At 40.4% G+C, this 22,189-nt stretch overlaps 1 protein-coding gene across 8 annotated transcripts in view; it reads right to left on the bottom strand.

Moving 5' to 3' along the window:
* foxp1b (forkhead box P1b) overlaps nt 1-22,189 on the bottom strand; it is a 166,560-nt gene that overhangs the window by 42,128 nt on the left and 102,243 nt on the right. For 5 of the 8 annotated variants that reach the window (XM_058087447.1, XM_058087454.1, XM_058087405.1 and 2 more), the window contains 3 exons: nt 5,001-5,138; nt 4,815-4,904; nt 1,181-1,331 (listed from right to left, as the gene is read on the bottom strand). In XM_058087447.1, the coding sequence (XP_057943430.1) occupies nt 1,181-1,331; nt 4,815-4,904; nt 5,001-5,138 (379 nt within the window). Of the gene's footprint in view, nt 1-1,180; nt 1,332-4,814; nt 4,905-5,000; nt 5,139-10,379; nt 10,402-11,957; nt 13,157-22,189 lie in introns of those variants that run through there. The other 3 variants (XM_058087431.1, XM_058087439.1, XM_058087414.1) reach the window with 3 other exon arrangements.

Here is a 22,189-nt window from a genome sequence, read left to right as displayed (position 1 = left end):
GTGGTTGGAGAACTTTTGGACTAAGTTCTCCAACATTTGTCAGATTTCCTGTGTCATTTCCAAGTAAACAAAAAAAACAACCCAGTGACCAAATACAGCTGACTTCAAAATTTGGGCTGGGCATGCTAACAGTGTTACAGCGAAACCTTAATTTTCGTATGTTGTAGAGCCAAATAGTGCACCAAACAAACTAGTCCTTAGAATCAAGTGCCAAGCCATGGTGACTCCAAAGAATGGATAGTGGTTATTTTTGGCGTTGGGACACTATAGACAGATTTCAACAAGTAAATCCTTCAATCATCTTTATGATTGTACGTGGTTGGAGAACTTTTGGACTAAGTTCTCCACCATTTTGTCTGATTTCCTGTGTCATTTCCAAGTAAAAAAAATACCCAGTGACCAAATACAGCTGACTTCAAAATTTGGGCTGGGCATGCTAACAGTGCTACAGCAAAACCGATAATTTTCATATGTCGTAAATAAGCCAAATTGTGAATCGAGTGCTAAGACAAAGCATCCAAGCCATGGTGACTCCAAAGAATGGATAGTGGTTATTTTTGGCGTTGGGACACTATAGATAGATTTCAACAAGTAAATCCTTCAATCATCTTTATGATGTGTACGTGGTTGGTGAACTTTTGGACTAAGTTCTCCAACATTTGTAAATGTAAAAAAAAGTAAAAAAAATACCCAGCTGACTTTAAAATTTGTTTACAAAATTTGTTACAGCGAAACCTTAATTTTCGTAGAGCCAAATAGTGCACCAAACAAACTAGTCCTCAGAGTGCTAAGACAAAGCATCCGAGCCATGGTGACTCCAAAGAATGGATAGTGATTATTTTTGGCGTTGGGACACTATAGACAGATTTCAGCAAGTAAATCCTTTTATCATTTTTATGATGTGTATGTGGTTTATTTGCTCATAGGCATGCAGAACGATGAATAACTCAGTATCTGTCTCATTCCTTGTTCCTTTTAAGCATATTTTTGCTGGCACACTGTGTGCTTTTTATTTTTTTTTATCTACGACAGTTGCAAAAAAAAGTCGCAAGTGCCAGAACTTTGACAAAGAAGGTGAGAATGACGAAGCCTCCTGACAACGTGGCTGCTTATTGTCCTTTATGGATATGAATCGCACCTATTCTAATGATCTGCACGGCTACTGATGGAAAGTACTGACCCTGAGTGAGGGAGTGCAGGGGCAGCGCCGTTTGTCCCGGCTGGATAGAAAGCAGCCCTTGCCTCTGAAGGTTGAGCAGATGTTGCTGCTGGACCTGCTGGACCTGAAGGAGCTGCTGCTGGAAGGCCAACTGCTGCGCTGACACCTGCTGCTGGAGACAGACACACATTGGTTATTAGCGACGCCGTCACTCGATGGAAGCGTCGGAGCAATTAGCGATCAGGGATGGATTTCATTAACGGTATTGCGTAGCCGGACCGCTGGGGGGAGGGATCAATGTACACGTAAATGCCTTCATAAAAGCAAAAGTAATTGAAGGCTATATTCTCCATAAACGTCTGCTGTTAGTGCCGGTTTTCCACTTAACGCAGGTAGAGCGCACGGCGTCGCTTAAGTAATGAGGAGTCAGCAGGGAAATGACAAACAACAGTTAATCATTCATAATCAGGAGGCCACAGCAATTTCATTAAAGCCATTCATAATTCAGCAAACAACTTGTGACTAAATCAAAGCGCCTAATAACCACCCTTGCAAGTCACACCACTCCGCCTGTCCTGTTGACGTGCTCTTCTAGCACTGACCCCCCCCAAAAAAAATCTAAATAGGCAAAGCTGACTGCAACAATTACAGGGAATGGAGATCTCCGAATATACGACAGCTTCAAATGTCCCCCAACTGCTACTTTAAAGACAAGCCGGATCAGGAAGTAGTACTTTTATAATCGATACAGCAAACATGCACCAGGGTACGTGACGGTGACAGAGCGAGTGCGAGTAGAGCAAAGAGGGGGGGTGGGGTGGGGGGGCACTAAAAGCTGTGCCCGGTTGTGCACCGCACCCATTTAGCTAACACAGGATACATCACACTTTGTTTACTTCTCACGACTGAGTGCGTACTAAAAAGTGTCTCGGTGGCAGGCAGCCGTCGGGTCACTTCCTGTGGTTTGGGAATGAAAAGCCAGGGGAAAAGATTGAGGGAAAGGTGTGAAAATGCCTGCCAATTTAATAAAAAGCTAAGGTTTTTAAGAATATATATGATTATATATAATATATATATATATATATATATATGATTTTTTTTTAAATATATATTTTTAACATTTTATTAGAATTTTTAAAATAATATATTTTTAACAAAATTATATTGAAAATTAAAAAATATATATTTAAGTTTTTAAAAAAAATATTATTTCTACAATGTGTTGCGTGTGACGTGACGTGAGCAACCACCACTCTTGTCGATGAAAGGTTTTTAGGAATATATATAATTTTTTAAAAATATATTTATTAGAAATTTAAAATAAAATTTTAAAATAATATATTTTTAACAAAAATTGAAAATAAAAAAATATATATTTAAGTTTTTTTAATATTGGTGTTGGGACACTATATATGAATACACTATACAAAAATCATATCGAAAATAAAAAAATATATATTTAAGTTTTTTTTGGGACACTATATATGAATACACTTTAAATGAACTATATATAAGAATATATGTTTTTTTAATATATTGTTAACATTTTATTACAAATTTTAAAATAATATATATTTAACAAAAATTATATTGAAAATTAAAAAAATATATTTAAGTTTTTTTTTTTTAAACGTATGTGCAACCACCACTCTTGTCGATGATGTAGCTTGTTAGCTTCCTCCATAGAACACAACGGATGGTAATTAAAGCAAGAAGAAATAATTGATGGACTGCAACTGTCATTTTTATTGCAAATGTTGACATGAAGTTGGAGGAGAAGAGGTGGGCTGTACGCCCTCTGAACGAGGAAAAAAAAAATCCTACAAGTCCACCAATCACGGCCTTCGTGGTGAACGTGACACTACGGGCAGATACCGAAGTGGAAATGCCATTTTTTAGTCCATCGAAAAGTGTCATGTCATCATGTGGAATGCAGACATGGTGTTTTTACCGAAGGGGGGGGGGTTGCGTGTAAAAACAGTGATTACAGAAGACACGTGTGATCCAACCCCAAAGAAGACATGTGAGAAACACGTCAAGAATCTCAGAGAGAATTCCGAGACGCGGACGGACTGTGATTTCCTATGATCTCCCTGATTAATGAAAGGTGGTTGGTGCTTCTCACTTCCCGGAGAAGTTTCTCTTTAGTTGCTCGCCCCTCCGCGAGTCCCCCGACTGCCAGTCGGAGACAAAGATAACCGTGCCACGGGGGCGGCAGTTCACAAGGAGCCGAGCCTTTCATCAAAAGCCTTAATAAATAGAGGGTGGCTTCTCAGAAAGAAAGAAACAGCGAGTATTGCAAATGAATTTAACTCTCACCCCCCCCCCCCCGTTTTGCATGTTTTATCTTCCGGGCCCGTCAGATGACAGGGGGCTCCCTCCCGCAGACACAAAACCCAGCAGAAGCAACAGACCAAATAAGAGGTTAACAAGATGCGGCACCGGGGAGAGGAAAATATAGTCCCTGACAAATGATAAAGAGCGGCGGTGGCAGGCCTTTATTGTCAAGCTTCAAATATAACGTTAAAGATCTTTGAGAAATGAAATTTCGATGTCTTTAAAATAAAAAGGGGGCACAAAGCAACAACAGGGGGTTATTGTCTGGCAGCCGCCAGGGAGTCACTGCGTAATTCTTATTCTGTCTTTTGATGGCTTCGAGAAAAAACGCCACGGAAAGACGGCACAGAGGGAAAGCCTCACGGGGCCGCATCCATTTCCTGTGATCATACATAATATGCTTCAAAAGTTATTTTTTTCTTCTATTCTCTCGCTCCATTCAACTGATCAATTGGCCTCTCCTTGGCGCCCCCGCCCCTTTCCTTTTGTCTCACCCGCTCCTCTTGTGTTTACATCAGATGCGACTTAGTGACAGGCCCTATCTGAGGCCGAGGAGCCGCGCTGTCACGTTGATTTATGGGAGCGTCGCGCCACGACTTGTCCAAACTGAAGCCCGCAGTTCATTAATTAAGGAGCTTCCACTTTGAAGCCGAAAGGGGGGGGGGGCTTTGACAGCACACGCGTGAGCATGCGTGGATGCGCCTGCTTTTAACATTTTAACACGGGCTCCGTTTTTCTAAGCTTCCGTTGCTCTCCGAACACACACACACACACACACACAAAAGTCAACGGGGACGGGAGTTGAAAATTCCCAGATTGTCTTTGAACTCCTCCTGACCGCACAATCATTTGCTTTGTCCGCAGTGATGCCCGTATCCGCCAATCATTAGCACGCATTAAGCTGCTGCCTACAAGCGTGCCTCTGCCGTGGTGGTGTTGGTGGAGGGGGGTGGGTGGGGGGGTTGGATCGAGAGCGAGAAAGATGGGGGGAGAAATAAAAACCTCAACACAGACAAAGCTGGGAGCGCTCTCCGCACTGATATCTCACAATTACATGCCTTCTCATCCGCTGCCATTTCCATGTTAATTACCGAGAAAAGCCTCTCAGATTTATAGCGCCCTGTTCCCGCCTTTACCCCCCCAGTGCCCCCCCTCCCTCCGCCGCCTTTCATGATGTCCTTACACCAGACCTTTGTTGCATAGTACATTTGTTTATTATATCAAGAAAACTCACTCATTGTCCGACATGCTAATCACAAGCGTGGACGTGTTTAACCACAGTGTGAAATGACCAATGGTTGTAGGGACTTGAACCTACCTCTTTACTCTGCTTGCTGCCTGCATGCTGCTGGAGGAGCTGGAGGTGGAGCTGTTCCTGCTGCTTCTTGTAGAAATCCTGAAGTTGCTGCTACAGAGAAAAAGCAGAGAGGTGATGAGAGTCTTTGACTCAAGGGTGCGTACGAGTGAGACTCCTCCAGAGCCTCTTTGAAACGGTTTGGGGTACCTGCTGTAACATGAGGGCCTGCTGCTGCTGGAGAAGAACCTGGAGCTGCTGAGGGCTCAGGACTTGCTGCTGAAGGATCTGCTGCATCTGCTGAGGAGTTATCACTTGAGGTGTCATCATAGCCGCTGACGCTGGAACCTGTGCAAGAAAATGGCAGGTTGGAGATCAGATAAAAAGTGATGGTGGAAGAAATAACACCAACGATCAGACTTCTTCTTCAGAGGTCAAATCAAAAACACGCGGGGGACATTTTACAATTTTTCTAACCAAACTATGTAGATGTGCTTAGACGTTTTTATATTTAAAGAAATCATCTCAGCTTTGTGTTATCTGTGATAAACATATTATTCGATTTTTTTGGGAAATATTTCTGCATTTTATATTATTTTTTTATATTTTACACATTTTATATATATTTTTTATATTTCACACATTTTATATTTAATTTTTATATTAATATTTCTGCATTTTGTTATTGTGATAGTATGTCTTTATTCTCCTAATATTTGGACTGTAGTATCACAATATTATATATATTTAATATTTAATATGTAATTATAATAATTATATATAATATATAATATTATATTAACTTTTATATTAATATTTCTGCATTTGGTTATTGTGATGGTATGTCTTTATTCTCCTAATATTTGGACTGTAGTATCACATATTATATATATATATTTAATATTTAATATCTAATTATATATAATATAATATTAACTTTTATCCAACGTAATAGTCCTTAAGTGGTACTTAATTTTTTGTTTTGTATATATTATTATTATTATTATTATATAATATTTATATATAAATATAAAAAATATATAAATAAATAAAATATTATTTATATTAAATATTATTATTGTATAATATTCCAACTTACTTTTTCTTTATTACTTCAACATTATGATAATTTATTCTTAATATTATAACTTTACTTCCATCTTTATTCTATTAGTGCCCCCCCATTTTTACTGTTGTTTAATCACATTTGTAGAACATGCCAGGGGTTGTAAGTGGCCCCCGGGCCGCACTTTGGACATCCGCTGCCCTGTGGAATGAAGGACACATTTTCCCGACGCCCCCCCCCAAAGTAAGGAGCGCTCTCGGAGATGGCAACCAAGCCCGGCTGGTGCCTGCAGACGACACGGCTGACCACATTCACGCCTGCGTCCCTTCTCCGTAATCATCCATGATCTGCAGCCGACGTCGGGAAAAACGCACCGCACCTGAAGATGCCTAACCCGCGTGTCAAGTGAGAACGTTTCATTGGAGTCAACTGTCAACGTTGATCTATTACGGTGACGATACCCGGGGCCTGGAGGAGGAGCCGGGCGGGCGAGGAACACGCAGGCCTCCAACTAACTCTCCAAAGGTGTGAGTGTGAGGCGTCTCAAAACAAGTGATTTGTTTTGACACTTAAAAGGCCCCGCAGTTGTCAGGGGGCCTTAATTGCCCCCGTGTCGCCGGGGACTCGCCGTCTATCGGGATGCTGCCACTCAATGTTGCCATGTGCAATACCATTAAAAGCACCTTTCTGTGACATCGCCACAATTAGACAAAAACAGAACCTAAAATGTGGTAAAATAGCTGTGACAATTAACTGATGATTGATGAACTTTCACTTTGACACAAAATGAGTATTTATATTTAGCCATAATATCTAAAGAACCATGACACAACATAAACAACACAAAAAAATATATTTACATACGTATATAACACCATGAATTATTTACAATTGTCACATTTGGACCTGAAATGTGTATGCATTAATATTTCCTTTCAACGCGTGACCTTGTGCGCGCTACAGGCGTCCATGCTTTTTGACTTCCTGGTTGCTGTGGCGTGTTAATACATGCGAAAGATGCAGGCCGAGCTCTTATAAAATGCACTTCTGCCACCTTGTGGCCGTTTTTATGGCTTACATCTGCACCAAACATGATCTCTTCTGTTGTGCAGTTTCATCATCACCTCTTTTTGCCTCTTGTGCGAAACAACGTATGAATATGTCTTTGAGATTGGGCGTTCGGGTTGAAAAAAAAAACATGAGTTAATCGATAACTATTTTGGTATTTGATTAATCTTTTTTTTTATCTGCTATCTTTGTGTTTTAGGCAAAACTAGATATTCAAACACATGACTTTGGAAAACACTTTTTTGTCACTTTTCTGATATATGGTGGATAAACCACAAAGTAATGGTAATGGTTTTATTTCATTTGAACATGCATCAGATTACAATTAATCAATTCCCAGTTCCACATGTCCAAAAGGAGTAGGAAGAAGCAAAGCTTATTAAATCCTACCCCTCCATCTGGTACTTTTACAATCAGTAACTTACATTTGTTCACTTCCTGCTTTCCATAATACAGTTTAAGTTTTTTTTTGTTGATTTGGTCCATTCAAAGCCTAAACAATTAATCGATTAATCGGAATAATAATATTCAGATTAACCAACAAAGAAAATAATCATAGGTTGCAGCCTTATAGCATTTGTATTTTCTCCACACAATCCTTGACATGCTTCTTCAATTAGCTAAAATGCTAAAATGTCGAGGTCAGGCGTTTGACAGTCAAGGTTACCTAAATGGTGCGAGAGCCTGAAAGCAAAGCTATTGACACTACTTTGAATTTTTCATGCATTTCTGAAGTAATCGCTGCTCTTTTTTTTTTTGCGACACACACCTTCCTGCATAAAACCTTTGAGGTTTACCACATTATGTTAGCAGGCAATAAGAAAAGTAGACGTTTACCTTCGTTGCAAGAATAAAAACACACTGAAGCTCTATGCCAAGTCAAAAGTCAAGGAACAAGATTCTAACCTCACCGCATGACAAGTTTTTTTTCTTTCCCTTTTCAGCACAAGCCATGGGGGGGGGTGTAATATTAATCCCCCCCCTCTTCTACTGTATCTTAATATGCAGTTCATCTTGAGTTTTGCACATGACTTGGCCTGTCATCTGCATTGACCCCCCCCCCCCCCCCCCCCTTTCTAATTCCCTAATTTCACAGTCATTTTCTTACAAGGTCTTTTTTCCTCTATGGGCATCACTAATTTTTATGAACTACTCTGAAGGTCAACTAGGTGGACCGATTTGTCTGAAACGCAAACGCTAAACATAATGCTATATATATGGAAATGATATGCAAGCGCTTTGCATGCAAGGCACAATTAATGCCTCCCATCATTTTGTGACCGTGCATTTTTTTTTTTATATGTTGGACATTTTGCAGTTTTTTTCTTTTTTGAATATGATCATGTTTCGGGTATTACATAAAATTAAAAAAAAGATATGCTTGAAATAATCAGGTCCTGACACGTCTCTGAAACAGCAACTACAAATGTAAACAAAAAACAACAATTTTGTTGAATTAATCTGCTTAAATTCTTTTTTTTTTTTTTTTTTAAACCCACCCCAACAACAGCCTATTAGAGACCCCCAATTTATTAGCCATTGCAACTGAGGTCATTAGCAGCAAGAGGCATTGTACGCTTCTTAACCTATTGATCAATGTAACTACTACCATTTAATCCTGTGCTGAAGGAGTGAAAATCTGCCTAAGACGGGGGGTGGGGGTGGGGGGGGGGGGCCCGGGTGGGGGGGCCCTATTGAGAGGAAGGGCAGAAGGGAGCACTTTAACTAGAAAATATTGCCCTGGCCTCCGTATCGTTCCCATTTAACGCAAACACAAGGCGCCAGTCACCGTTTGGAGTACTCCCATATGGTGCCCTCCGTTATGATTCACCAAAATATATTAGCATCTAAAGATAGCATGACAAGGGGGGCTGGTACTGGGCTAATAACTGAGGGGATCCACTGAGCCCAGCTCTAATCTACTCCAACAATACCAGGGTGTTAAAAAAAAAAAAAGAGGACATTCTGATGATTCCAGAAATAGCTGACGTTTATGAATTTCATGAAGGTGTGGTGCTCTCCAGGTGCCTCCCATACATAAACATTGAAACCTTCAACATTCTTGCACAGCTGCAGACTGACTGGAGGCAAAATAGTGTACCAGCACAGACCTGCTGGACAAACACACATGTATACAGTACACACACACACACACACACAATGTGTCACACCGCCACATTCACATAATGGTTGCAGAATCATCTTCAATTCTAATTCATCATTGTCAAAATATCATCCACAGCTTATTTCATGCATCATTTGCCCTCTGACCTCTGACAGAAACTCCAAGTAACGTCAACTAACGCAGCAGCTCCTTCTTATCTTCCTCGTATATCACCAGGCAGCGTTAGCTCTGAACCGCAGGGTCCCGGATGCTAAATAGTTTGCTTATGGACTACTGCTGAAGTGCCCTTGAGCAAGTCAGGTCAACATTTGTGCACCACCCTGCATGCCTACACATGTGTAGGCATCATTGATGGATTATAATCAGTATATTACACTGGGTAAAAAAAAATATATATGAATATTCTATATTTAAGAGATGTGAAACCTACTGGTGGAAATGAGCTGAAAAAGCCGTAAGATGGTTCTTTCTTCCACACAGAGGAGAGTAAGAGGATCAGAAAGGAGAGACAAGGAGGCGCATATCAGATGTTTCACCTGCCGTGAAGGTGCAGTGCGGCTGAAAATAACAAGGTGGGTGGAAAAAAAAAGAAATTGTAAATGATCAAATTTTAATTTCCGCTCCCCTGGGGTCATCTTGTTTCTGGGGGTTACATCAAACGGAATTGGTAAAAACCCTCCACTTGTGCGTGGCGTTGCTTTACCTTGGCCCGTAGTGGCAAAAGAAAACAGCATATGATATTAACCCTCATCTACTGCATTAAAAAAACTCAAAAATGAGGACTAAAGCTCATGGAACCAAGCAAATGAGCATAAAATTGAAAAAAAGAAACAATTGACTGATTCCCAACATAACTTTTTAGTAAAAATACACTCGGATTAATGTTATAAATGTTTTTTAAAGAGGCTGTGGGAAGGATTTGGGGATTAACAACATTGTTGTTTCTATATAACAGGATTTTGAGTCACTTTTTCACTACAAACAAACATATTTTTTTATTTTATTTTGGCGGGGCCGGTCCCACCGCTAGACTTAAACAAACAAACTGCTCGGCAAAGCGAGTGAGATCATCTCACCGACAGCTGAGTAGTGTGCCTCACCCTGGTTCTCACCACTGCTGATACACACAGGGCACCCGGTACACACACACACACACACACACAGTATCTACACAAACTATCACAGTGTTAAATTGCACTGCAAAGCGACGGGACGCTGCCCAAATATCCAAATACACCATTACAAATACAAGTAATGACTTTTTTTTTTCCCCGGAACTGCCAAGTAACGCCATCAAAGTATTCATTTATTCTAACCTTCAGCAACTTACGGGCGAACAGCACACGCCGGATCTTTTGGTTCCAGCTCTTGGCGCTTACGCAACGACACACGTCTTCCGAGCCACATCGTTTGAGTCAGATGAGATTTCATTAAGATCGCAGCCTTTAAATCCCTCCCGTCCGAAGACAACGCCTGACATCCTCGTGCTGATTGTTTGTATTAAGCGGGCGAAGCACACCTTATCCTGGTTGCCATGACGGCGGACAAGAGCAACACAAGTTGTGTGGGAATCGTTCGATTTAAGGACGGAATCGTTGTCTACGGTATTTTTTGGAAAATAAAAATCTGAACATTGTATTTTGGATTTTTTCTGTGTAACTTTAAAAAAAAATTGAATTTGCTTTATTTAAAAGGGAGCTAATTAAAACCTCCTCCCTCCAACATGTCACACACCTCATTCCATAAATGATAAAAGTCCACACCTGCAGTGCTAAGCGTTCCGCAACTAGTACATCATGGCTCATTCCCTAAGCAGCCATGACGTTAAAAACAGAATTGAACGTTTTTTTCCCTCAATTAATAATATACTATAACTGTAAAAAAAAAAAAGTATTCCATTGTCTCTGATACAAAGCTATACGCCATCCCAGGCAACCGGGGGAATGTGGCGGCCGTCCCGCGTGTCGAACCTGGTTGCAAAGAAATGACAGGTGCTGGCGGCCCCTCGTCTTGACAGGCCACTGCACACGTAACGCCCCAGCCTGAAAGGGCTAATGCTGTACTAATGAACAATAAATCAACTCTGATTACAAAGTGTCAACCCAATCAGCTCGCCACAACTCGTTACACTGTTGCTACTTTTTCCTAAGCACCGAACCTCTTTAAATTTGTGCAAAAATTTTGTGCAAGAAGTGCAAACAACGACATGAGACGTACTTTAAATGCAAACACAGATAAGCAGAACAATCACACGTTTGTAACATTTGTAACATCATTTAAAGCGACAGTGTGCCTGTAACGTGGTTTGATTGAGCCAAATATAGAGAGCGCTAATTCGCTTTGACAAGAGAGCAAGCAGTCTGGCCAGCAGTCATTGGGTCACCACCAAAATACACAGCAGCTGACATACATATTCAACATGTTTCGAGGAATTTGGGAAGTCTTACTAAACACCAAAAACAGCAAACATCTGTCATCATAATTCACTGATATCACAAAACTGCTTAAGATGCTGCGAAGTGGAAAAAAAAAAAGTCACCAGAATCCACGGCGATGAGTTGGATATTTAACACTTATGGCTGACAAAACAACACAGGGAAAGCATTTCTGGGAGCAGATTCCACAGCCAACTTTACTTAACTACTCCGGACATCCACGGGAACATCCACAACTGACAGCTCAGTCATAAACTCGTCCTTTTTCCAAGTCTGGGAAGACTTTTCACAGCAAAGTCAATTCCGGCTGCAAGACTGCAAACTCTTATGCAAATCCATTCTAATGCGAAGTAGACCAACAAGAGTCAGACAGTAAGATCCTTTTTCTGTCCTTTTCCCTGGTGGAATTAAATTGTCAAGTTTTTACAGCAAGAAAGCAGGCGTTATCAAAGAAATCAATCATATTGACAAACCTGACAAACTCCATTTAGCTGGCAGGGTAAACAGAAAGCCGGGCCACGCGGTGTGGAGTGAAGCAGAGAGGAGACGAGAGCGGCAAAGGAAGGAGAGAGAGAGAGAGAGAGAGAGAGGAGAGAGAGAGAGGAGAGTGGGTGGGAGTCGGGGCGAGCGGCGGGGAGAGGCAGAGGCAACGCAGGCGGGCAGGATGAGAACAACCGCTGTTGTGCTGTGGCGTCTTCAGCCTCGGTCTGAACGCCGACGCGTTGCGAGCGCGCACGCTTCCTTTCCTGGGCTGACAAGATACTAAACTATCCAATCAACCACACCCTTCTCCACCAATCACAAGCAGCCCTGAGAACATAATCGATTCAAATGGGGGCCTCACAATGGGGGAGCTGCAGGCTGAGCTGCAGGTGAACCCGTGTCTTTTGTGTGGTAGGGGGGCCCTTTAAAAAAAAAAAAAAAAAAGACAGAGTTGACCCTTTGACCTGTGCCGGGACTCCGGCCATGCCATTTAAACAATGGGAGCCCAAAGAAAAGAGGCTCTTTAATTAAACAACAGATAAGTAAACACAGCTATCCAGCGGAAAGAACAAAAAGTGGCCCAGCTATCAGCCGCTTTATTGTTCTGCTAAATGGAAATGTTTACGGGGCTACAACAAAAGATCATTTCACACGCTGGAAACAACAAATGAATAAACAAACTTACTATTTTTCATTTGCTTTGTTTCTCCCAAGCGGAACTTTTAACAGCTATATTTACTTTCTGCATTCTTACCTCAAAGCTGAGTGCATTCGGTGATAAAAATGAACTGTAAAAAATGTATATTATATTCTGGTAAAAGCAAAAAGCTCAATTCCCTTCAATATGTGGTGAGTGATAGCAGCGACCAGGCAATCTACCCAACCACGTCCCAATGAGAGCAATTAGCTGTCATGATAGCACATCTTAAAAACACCCAAGTGCACACAGAGCAGCAACCGTGGGAGAGGAAAATAGGACCCTGCCACCTACTGGAAATACTGATGAACTGCACAGGGGCTTCTTTTCTTTTCTTTTTTTGGTCCAGGATGTTTGTTGTCTGTTTTACCACAGCACCAATTTACATTATTAAACTAGGCATTTTATGATTTTACAAATGTTAAGAAACACATTCATTTGATTAATTATCACAAGTTAAATATTACTCAATTTATATACAGAAATTAATTATATTTTTACAGTAGTATTCATACATTTTTTCTCAATGTTTTTTATTTTTTTATTTAAATGTCTCTTCTTATTTGAATGTATTCCTATTTATTAAATTATTCCCATTTTTTTAACTTTATACAATTTTTATTCTTATTTATTTATTTTTTATTTATTTATTATTAATTAATTTATTTTTAATTTATTAATTTATTATTCTTATTTATTATTTATTATATTCTTATTTTATTCTTAATTTTTGCATTTTTATGTCTTCCTTTTCCTGAATACTACACACACACACACACACACACACAGGAAGAGAACATCATGTAAGCAAGTGATATTCTAACAATATTCTAAATGCAACATGAAAACAAGATGGTGTTAATTAATTATCAGTACAGTAATTCCTCGTTTATCACACTGAGTTTCCTATAAGTCGGATTTCTTATTTAGAAAAGTCATATTTTTGTAGTTAGTGCATTGGAAACCTGTTTACCATCCTAGACATGAAATAATAGTTGTATAGTCACATTTACACTCCTATTACCCAATATAATAGTTGACATAACAACAGAAAATAACCAAACTACGACCAAACTAGACCAAATTACGAGTCTCCCGTGGATTTGATTGGTGGTCAGATTGGGAGGGAATTTGGGGGTATCAAAGTAGTTCAGAGGAGGGAAAGTGGTCGGTGTTGATGGCGTTGATACTCTTGCTGGTATCGTTACCGATAATTATCGGTCGGATATCAGGATAGAAATGTGATATCGGTTGATATCGGTAAAAATGCTGTATACATCGGCTGATGTTGGTATCAGACATCGAGTTGGACAATATTATATATTATAATAATATTAATATTATAAAATATATTTTTATATAATAAAAAATATTGATATTATTAAAATATAAAATATATTATCAATATTAATGATAATATTATTATATTAATATTTATATTAGTACATCTTAAAATATTAATATATAAAATAAAATATAAAATATATTATTAATATTATATTAAATATTACATATTATAATTATTATATATTATAATAAATATTATATATTTTTAGTAGGATTAAATAAAGTCTGTTTCTTCCTATCCCTTTTCAGACAGGGAAATACGACCCCGTGTTATTCCATATAACACTCAAGCTTCCCATAAGGCTATTTGAAATTGTAATAAAAACGAAGGAAATTCAACAAGCAATGATTAACACCTCGCTTTGTTAATTCTGGCGGCAATAAACAGCACGCTGCAAAAGCGAGCAGCAGCAGCAGCACGTTACACTTCAACAAGCTCCACAGCGTTGGCAAAGGATGAAGGAATGTCCACGGGATGCATTCCAGTCTGCAAACACTGGTAGAATAAACACCGCTAAACAGAGCGTCAGCATGACAAGCCGTCGTTCCCATCGGCTAATTACCAATGAGCTTGGCTAAGGCGGCCCGGCCGATGTGAATTATTGATCGGGACACCTCAAGTGTTAAAAGTGACAATTCCAATACATGTCATACTGAATAATTAAACAGCGGAGAAGGTGCTTTTATTTTGTATGTGACATTCCCAAGACGGCTCACATAAAGGCGGGCGAGCACTCCCAGCCGCATGCATGCACTCAAAGCACACAGTGGTTGAGTCCGGGGCGGTACACACTCTTTTCCCTCTGCATTCTCCCTGGGGTGGCATGTCGACGTATTCTCAATAAAACACCTTCTTAGCAGTAATAGGCCACTGTTCTCATTTCAACGCTCCCAACGGCCTTGTGATAAATTTAGCAGACACACAGTTCAAGCTTCTCCCCTCATACTCATACACAACCTTTCTAATCCATTTCCTTTGTGCCAGTATCATGTAAATAATTACACTTGCTTTTTTTTTTTTCTTTCTTTTGTCGCTTATGTTGATGTGCTGCACGGTGTATGGATTTTATTTCCCCGCACACGGAGAGAAACATCGGTATCCTTGAGCCTTGGACTGCATCCCCCGGAGTGGTGAGTGTTTGTGCCCGTAACAGAGCGAATACATTATAAAACACTTCCATTTCCTGCTTGACTTAAAGTGGAAGTACCGTAATGTCTGCTTAGGCCCGGCGCTGCTCTGCTGAGTTTATAAGAACGATGATACAGGTTCAATTGCAAAGCTCTCGCGAAACTCAAACAGTTTGAGCCGCACCATCGTGGCGTCTAGTGCCTGAATGATGCCAGAGTTTTGGCATAATATTCGGGAGGATGGCTGATATTGGCGGAAAACTGAGATATCGTGCGTGTCCGTATCTGTTTTCGACTCATGTGCCGATAATGATATCCGATAATGCCAATTTAGTATGAATGAGCCCAGTTTATTGCAATTTTCCGAGAATAAACTTGCAATATTAGAAGGAAAAATAATGTTAGTAATAATAATAAAGTAACAATAATAAAGTAAAAATAATTTTAGTGGCACAAAAATACAAAAACAAAAAAGTTATCTGCAATATTATGAAAAAAAGCAAAACAAAATAAAGCTGTCATTTCTACTAAATTAGGTGAGGAAGATATAATATTATGGGAAGCAGGTTAAAATAATATGGGAAAAAAATAATATAAGGATATTGACAAGAAGAAAGTTGAAATATTTGACTGAAGTTCATACTAATAGATGCAGTTTTTATTGAAATATATAATTATATATATAAATATATAACTTCTTAGCATATCTACATGTGTTGCTTGACGAAATATCAAAGTGGCCCTTGCATCCTTTCACTTTTCACTAAGGGGCCCTCGCTGGAAAAAGTTTGGACACCCGCAAACTAAAATTTAATTTTAACAATTTTAACAATTTTAATTCATACAGACTGTCATGTACCAAGCATTAAAAATGACCAACAACGACCTCAAGAGGGAACTCTAAACTTGTGACAACAACATTATGTTCGTGTAATTCAATGACGTGGAATGCGATCGGGAACTCGGTGAACTTGGAATGCTATTGTATAGCTGAATAACTCTTTATGTGTTACATTTTTTTGGGCGTTTCTTCTGCAAGTATGTCTTCTACTGGACCTTTTTGAGGACGGCGCTGATGTTGTGTCTCCCATTTCAAATTCTGAGAGATTGTGGAATCCACCAACGGGATCCTCGTCCAGGTCCGTGCATTGCAACGCCATATTGGCCGCATCCTCCACCAACCTGCTGCCCAGCAGACGCCGTGTGACGCGCTTCAGGTGGTCCGGCATGAGGTATTCAAAGTAATTCATGATGGCAGATGTCCAAGCAAGAGGTCGGTAGTGGTTTAGTCGCAAGACAGCAGATTTTGAGGGCCTGGGATGATGGTGAGGATCTGTGTAAAGAACACAGCTAGCAGCTTGGCACAGATACCATCCAGACCAGACACTGTCTTGATCTTTTCTTAGCACTTTTATAAAACAAAACATTATATTTAATTGTTGACTTAATTAACACCCAAAAATAAACATGAGAATGCAGTGCTAGCAAGCATGCCCTCACTGTTATAGCTGATGGTTATTATTAATGCAATTGCTGTCTGTGGAGGAATTCATCCGTAAAAGGGACGTGATTCCCTTTCATAGCGAATATACCGTGCTTGACAACAAGACAACAAGATAGAAAGCAAGACTCGGGACGTATTTTAGCGGTAAGCATGTGTGTGTCACGGCGGATGACTGAGTGGGGTGGAAAGGTGAGAGGGAGCAAACGGCTCGCAGGGAAACATGGCAGCATAAACGAAGGTCTGGAAATGGTACAATGGCTCCCAGTGCTGTGACTGGAGCTGATTCGACACTCATCGTCTTGGCTGGGAGAGAACTCTCAACACAGCAGCCCCCCAAGTGCTTATTTGGCTGTGTGGAAGTGGGACAGATGACTTCATTGTGACAGGATTATCCCGAACCTGGATTTAATCTATACGGTGCGCATAATACATTTTTACAACATGACGAGGAAAACAAACGGTGAAAGAGACAGCTCGATCCCGGGGTTTCATGCGAGCATCATTCTTGGTTTTGAGCTCATCGTGACTGACAGATTGTCTCACCTCAAAGCCATACACATGATTTCATTAGAGAATCACCTTAAGTCATTTCACAAAGAAAGGAATGAGCTCCTTCTGAGAATCACGCACATGAGTGGTGATTTGAAAAATATATCTACTGTATATCATTCACTTGCTGTACTTTAGCTTGGAGCTCATCTTAGCAGAATTGTTATAATTCCAAATCCGGTCAGGACTTGGACTCGGCCACTTTCATATTTCATATTTCAACTATTCAGAGGTGGACTTGTTGGTGTGATTTGGGTTATTGTCCTGGTGCAGAACCTAGGTTGGTTTCAGCTTGAGGTCACCAACAGATGGATTCAGGATTTTATGGCAGACAGCAAAATTCACGGTTCCATTTATCACAGCAAGTTTTTTGGGGGAAAAATTGACAGTCGTCCCACTCCACTTTGCACTTAAAATTCCATGCTTCAAGCAATCATGGCTTTTCAAAAATATATTAATAAATCGGTTTTGTGGATGGTTTAAATGTGGTTTTGTGGATGGATATGGCCTATTATTAGTCAAGAAATATAATTCAAATATTAATTATAATATAAATATATATAATATAATATATAAAATAAAAAAAATATTTAAGCAGAGTTTGGATAATTTTTTAAATTATTATTATTATTATTGTTATTCTTATTCTTCTTCTTATTATTATTAATAGTATTATTTTATTTGTCATTAATTCATATTATTAATATTTTTTTTAATTAAGCATTTTCAACCATACAAATGGTTAAATGAACTAAAATACAAATACAAGGCATTCAGAAAACGCATTCAAAGACGCCATGATATGTAGTATCCCAAAGTGGTCACTAATGCTACTGTAATATTCAGTGAGATACACAAGCACCAGACTTGATCGCTGAAACAACGTGCTTTTATTGCACGGTAATCCCTAACACGGGTCACACAGTTGAGGCTGCAACCCATGCCGAGTTAAGACTCAACTCTGAGCCCCCGACGTCACTTCCTCTACTCTTGCAACGCAACACATTTACAGCAACACACACACGAGTATGCGTCTTGTGTCTTAGATGGCATATCTTATGTTATTCTGTCTACTACATTGGGTAATACAAGTGTGAAGGCGACTATAGGGGTGTTATTTCATGTCCTGAGGGCTCTAATAATGTTAAAACCATATTTGCAAGGTTGTGAACAGGTTTTCTAACAAAATATATTTAATAATACATATAAAATAAATATAATAAATAATAATAAATAGATAATAAATATAAAAATTAATAAATAATAAATATAATAAATATATTTATAAATATAGAATACTACTTCACGAAAAGTCACCCGTCACTGGTCTGGAATCAAATAACCGCAATAAACGAGGGATTACTACATGTCATAGTATATGCCTCACTGTCATCAAAATATGATTTATCAGCAACTGCCAGCTATCTTATCAATTGATCGACTTATCAGTTACTACGCCCATCCATAGTAATTGTACATGACCGAGTTGGAAACCTTCAAGCACGTATTTTTTTGCCAAAGTTTGCCAGTTTTCAGTCTTCAAAAGGCGACGGTCATCTCAACCAGAAGAAAAATCAACAGTTTTATATCGAGTATCCATCGCTTTGACACTTCTGGCCCGACGGAATTCTAGAAACACCTCAAAATGCTCAGCCTGAGATCAGTCTGTAGTACTGGCAGGCCTCCAGCCGCCAGGCTTTGGCCGAGTACTCTAATGACTTGCAGATTGTAGCGGCGTGGTATACTGTACATGTGTCAGGACAACGCCATCGGCATACTGCAAAAACAGTAGCAGACTGAAAAAAAAAAAAAAAAAGATAACAGCAGCAACTCATCCTGTCAGCAAGAGGACCGGCTCATGTATTGTGTCAAATCACACTTAAAGACCGCAAATGAAGGACGCTAAAAATGCCTGCAGTGAAGGCGCTTAGCTTAAAGGCTTTGGTCCGGTCGACTGAAAAGACGTTATCTCTTGACCTGGGGATGCCCTGGTGAGGTGGCACACAATGGTATTTGCACACAAAAGAGAAAGAGAAAGAGCCGAGAGATAAAGGGGAAGAATTCTGTCAACTGTAGCTTCAAATAGTCACAAAAAGACACAAAAAATGTTGCTTGCTGACACGAAGCAGGAAAATATTCAGTGCAGCATTCATCAGCATAATATAAATAAATACAGCAAAGGAATAAAAGTCAATAATAAAACATGACGTTGTGTAATACAGTAATAAATACCGAGAAAGGTTATTATAGATTCAATACCTGATAGATGATCGCCGCATTAAGTCTCGGACAGTATGTAAAGTTCCCTTTTCTAAAGGAAGCAAACTACTTCTGCTATGACGCAACTCAAAACCGACGCTTGCTAATGCCTCATTTGTTGATTTTTATTTATATCCCATGCCAAGCGTATCCCCCCTCCGAGTCGAGCCCACACAGGGAACACGAGCTGGCTGACGGCCCGGCCCAATGACATGAATAATGGCGGCCAATCTACGGCACAATCCCGGATCACAGCGGAATGTGATCCGGGCATCAAACCGATAGCAAAGACATCATGTTGACATAACGTCTTCAAGCCCGGCTGAATGCTGCGTAATCCCCAACAGGAGGTCGATGCCTTCCTTGGGCTCGCTCGGAATCAAGCGCAGTTAGCCTGAACGGCACGCAACGCCGCAAACGAGCTTCGCCTCCCCGCCCCCCTCCCCCTCCCTTGATGCTGGTCGACTATCAGCGAGGGTCTGACAGTGTTGTTCCTAATTACCTATTTCTCTATTCCTGATCCTATGGCTGGCATAATTAGTTACCTGGGGCTGAAATCCAATTTGAAGTGATGACAAGAAAGTGATCCATGAAAAAGTAATAAGATAAATCCAATTTCAGCCTGCCTCTAATTAAATGCACATGGAACTAATGAGTCAAACTCTAGCGTTGCACTGATAATGGTAATTAGCGGGGTGGGAGTTGCCGGCTCTCATCGTCGTGCCGCTGCAGGTGTGAAGTGTTAAAGGTAAAAGCGGCCCGGCTTCTTTTAATTACACGTGTCACGCTGTCAAAGTACCAATGTACAAATGGGGGCGGCTTTTGACCAGTCAAGTATCGTGTGTGTGTTTTGCCGCACGCCGCCATACCAGGCGGCTGTTTGTATATCGGGTCTGACGAAGGTGCCTCAAGGCTGTCGAGTGTAAAGCCGAGGCATCTTTTATCCGAAGGCGGCGACGGGCGCTGTGAGGTCGAGGGGTTGTGCGTGGGGGCACCCTTGTTGCGCCTGTGAAAAGACCTATTTAATGTAAATCAAGAGCTCAGAGTTTTTTTCATTTGAGCGACTCCAGTCAAGTCGCTTTATTTCTGAAGTTCTGCGTTCATTATTTCCGGACTGGGAAAGTGAGACGCTAAATCTCGTCTTCAAATGAGTTAAAAGTGGCCACGGCTACGGATCAGGTGCTTTTATGAGGTTTACTACACGGCCTCGTAACTGCTGGATCATACCTTTGATGAGCCAGTCCACAATCATTATCCAGCCGTATATGATGGAGATAGTCAATGCGGGTTTCAGTAAAGCCACGTTTACATGAGGAGTTTTTCTCTTTCAGAATGACCTTTCCGAAAGCAATGGCATACATGGAAAGGATTATTCCAATCGCGTGTCTACATGCGGCGCTATAATCAACCAGAATAGTCAATGGGGCATGCCCAGTAAAACGTAAACACCAACATCACGTGATACCGACTTGTTGGAATAACTTTAATTCGCCATAATTTTCATTCGTCCAGTCTTGAAATTTAGTTTGAATCAAAAACAAACTTTCCTTAGCAGTCCAGTGCCGATTCCTCGCCTCCATTTTTTTTTAAATCGAAGAACATCTCGAGCTGCGTGTTACGTCATATATCAGCATTTGCTGAAAGAACGCACCCGGGAACAGGAAAAGATAAAGTTCAATCTTAATCTTAATATTTTATAATTAAGCTCGGCACATGTTTTATATTTATATGTATTTTCTTTTTTAATAAAACCGGAGGGCGGCACGGTGGTCTAGGGGTTAGCGCACAGACCTCACAGCTAGGAGACCAGGGTTCAATCCCACCCTCGGGCATCTCTGTGTGGAGTTTGCATGTTGTCCCCGTGCATGCGTGGGTTTTCTCCGGGTACTCCGGTTTCCTCCCACATTCCAAAAACATGCTAGGTTAATTGGTGACTCCAAATTGTCCATAGGTATGAATGTGAGTGTGAATGGTTGTTTGTCTATATGTGCCCTGTGATTGGCTGGCGACCAGTCTAGGGTGTACCCCGCCTTACGCCTGAAGACAGTTGGGATAGGCTCCAGCACCCCCCGCGACCCTCGTGAGGAAAAGCGGTAGAAAATGAATGAATGAATAAAACCGGACTTGTGAATGGCGTATAGAAGGGTTTAGATTCTGTTCCCTAGATGGTGCTAATGCACACCAAAGCTGCTTTCCAACCGCCAATAAACAACAGAAGAAGAAAAACACCACGAAGAAGAACGCAGTCTGACAACTTTGCGATTGGAAAAGTGAAAGGAGTATTCCACCCCTGTGAATCCGATTATATATTCATTCGGATTGGGACTTTTCTTTCGGAATGAAGTGTATACAAAGGTTAGATTCCTTCCGTTTGAGCAAATAACCCGAATTGGAATTGGAATATTTGGGTCCATGTAAACGTGGCTACGGAAAACCACACACAGCAAAATGCCATACATACCACAACGGATGAATACATGATGACAATTGTGCGGGGCGGCCATTTGTTTAATTAACAGAACATGCTACTCGGAGATAAACACTCGTCCGGACATGTGGCATTTGCATAGCCGCAAATTTAACCGTACAAGGAAAACATAGAACAATGGGCATCGGGCAATTTATGGTGTTAGTAAAGATACTACACCAAGTCTGTGCTCTTTTCACACCAAGTGGGCATGAGTAAGGGAGGGGGGGGGGTTTCTGGGGGGGGGGGGCAACTCGGTCTTCAATAGCTG

The sequence above is a fragment of the Doryrhamphus excisus genome, chromosome 1 (genome assembly GCF_030265055.1).
Source record: "Doryrhamphus excisus isolate RoL2022-K1 chromosome 1, RoL_Dexc_1.0, whole genome shotgun sequence".
NCBI lineage: Eukaryota > Metazoa > Chordata > Actinopteri > Syngnathiformes > Syngnathidae > Doryrhamphus > Doryrhamphus excisus.
The sequence above is the reverse complement of the archived record's forward strand: the minus strand, read 5'-3'. Positions and strand labels throughout refer to the sequence as shown.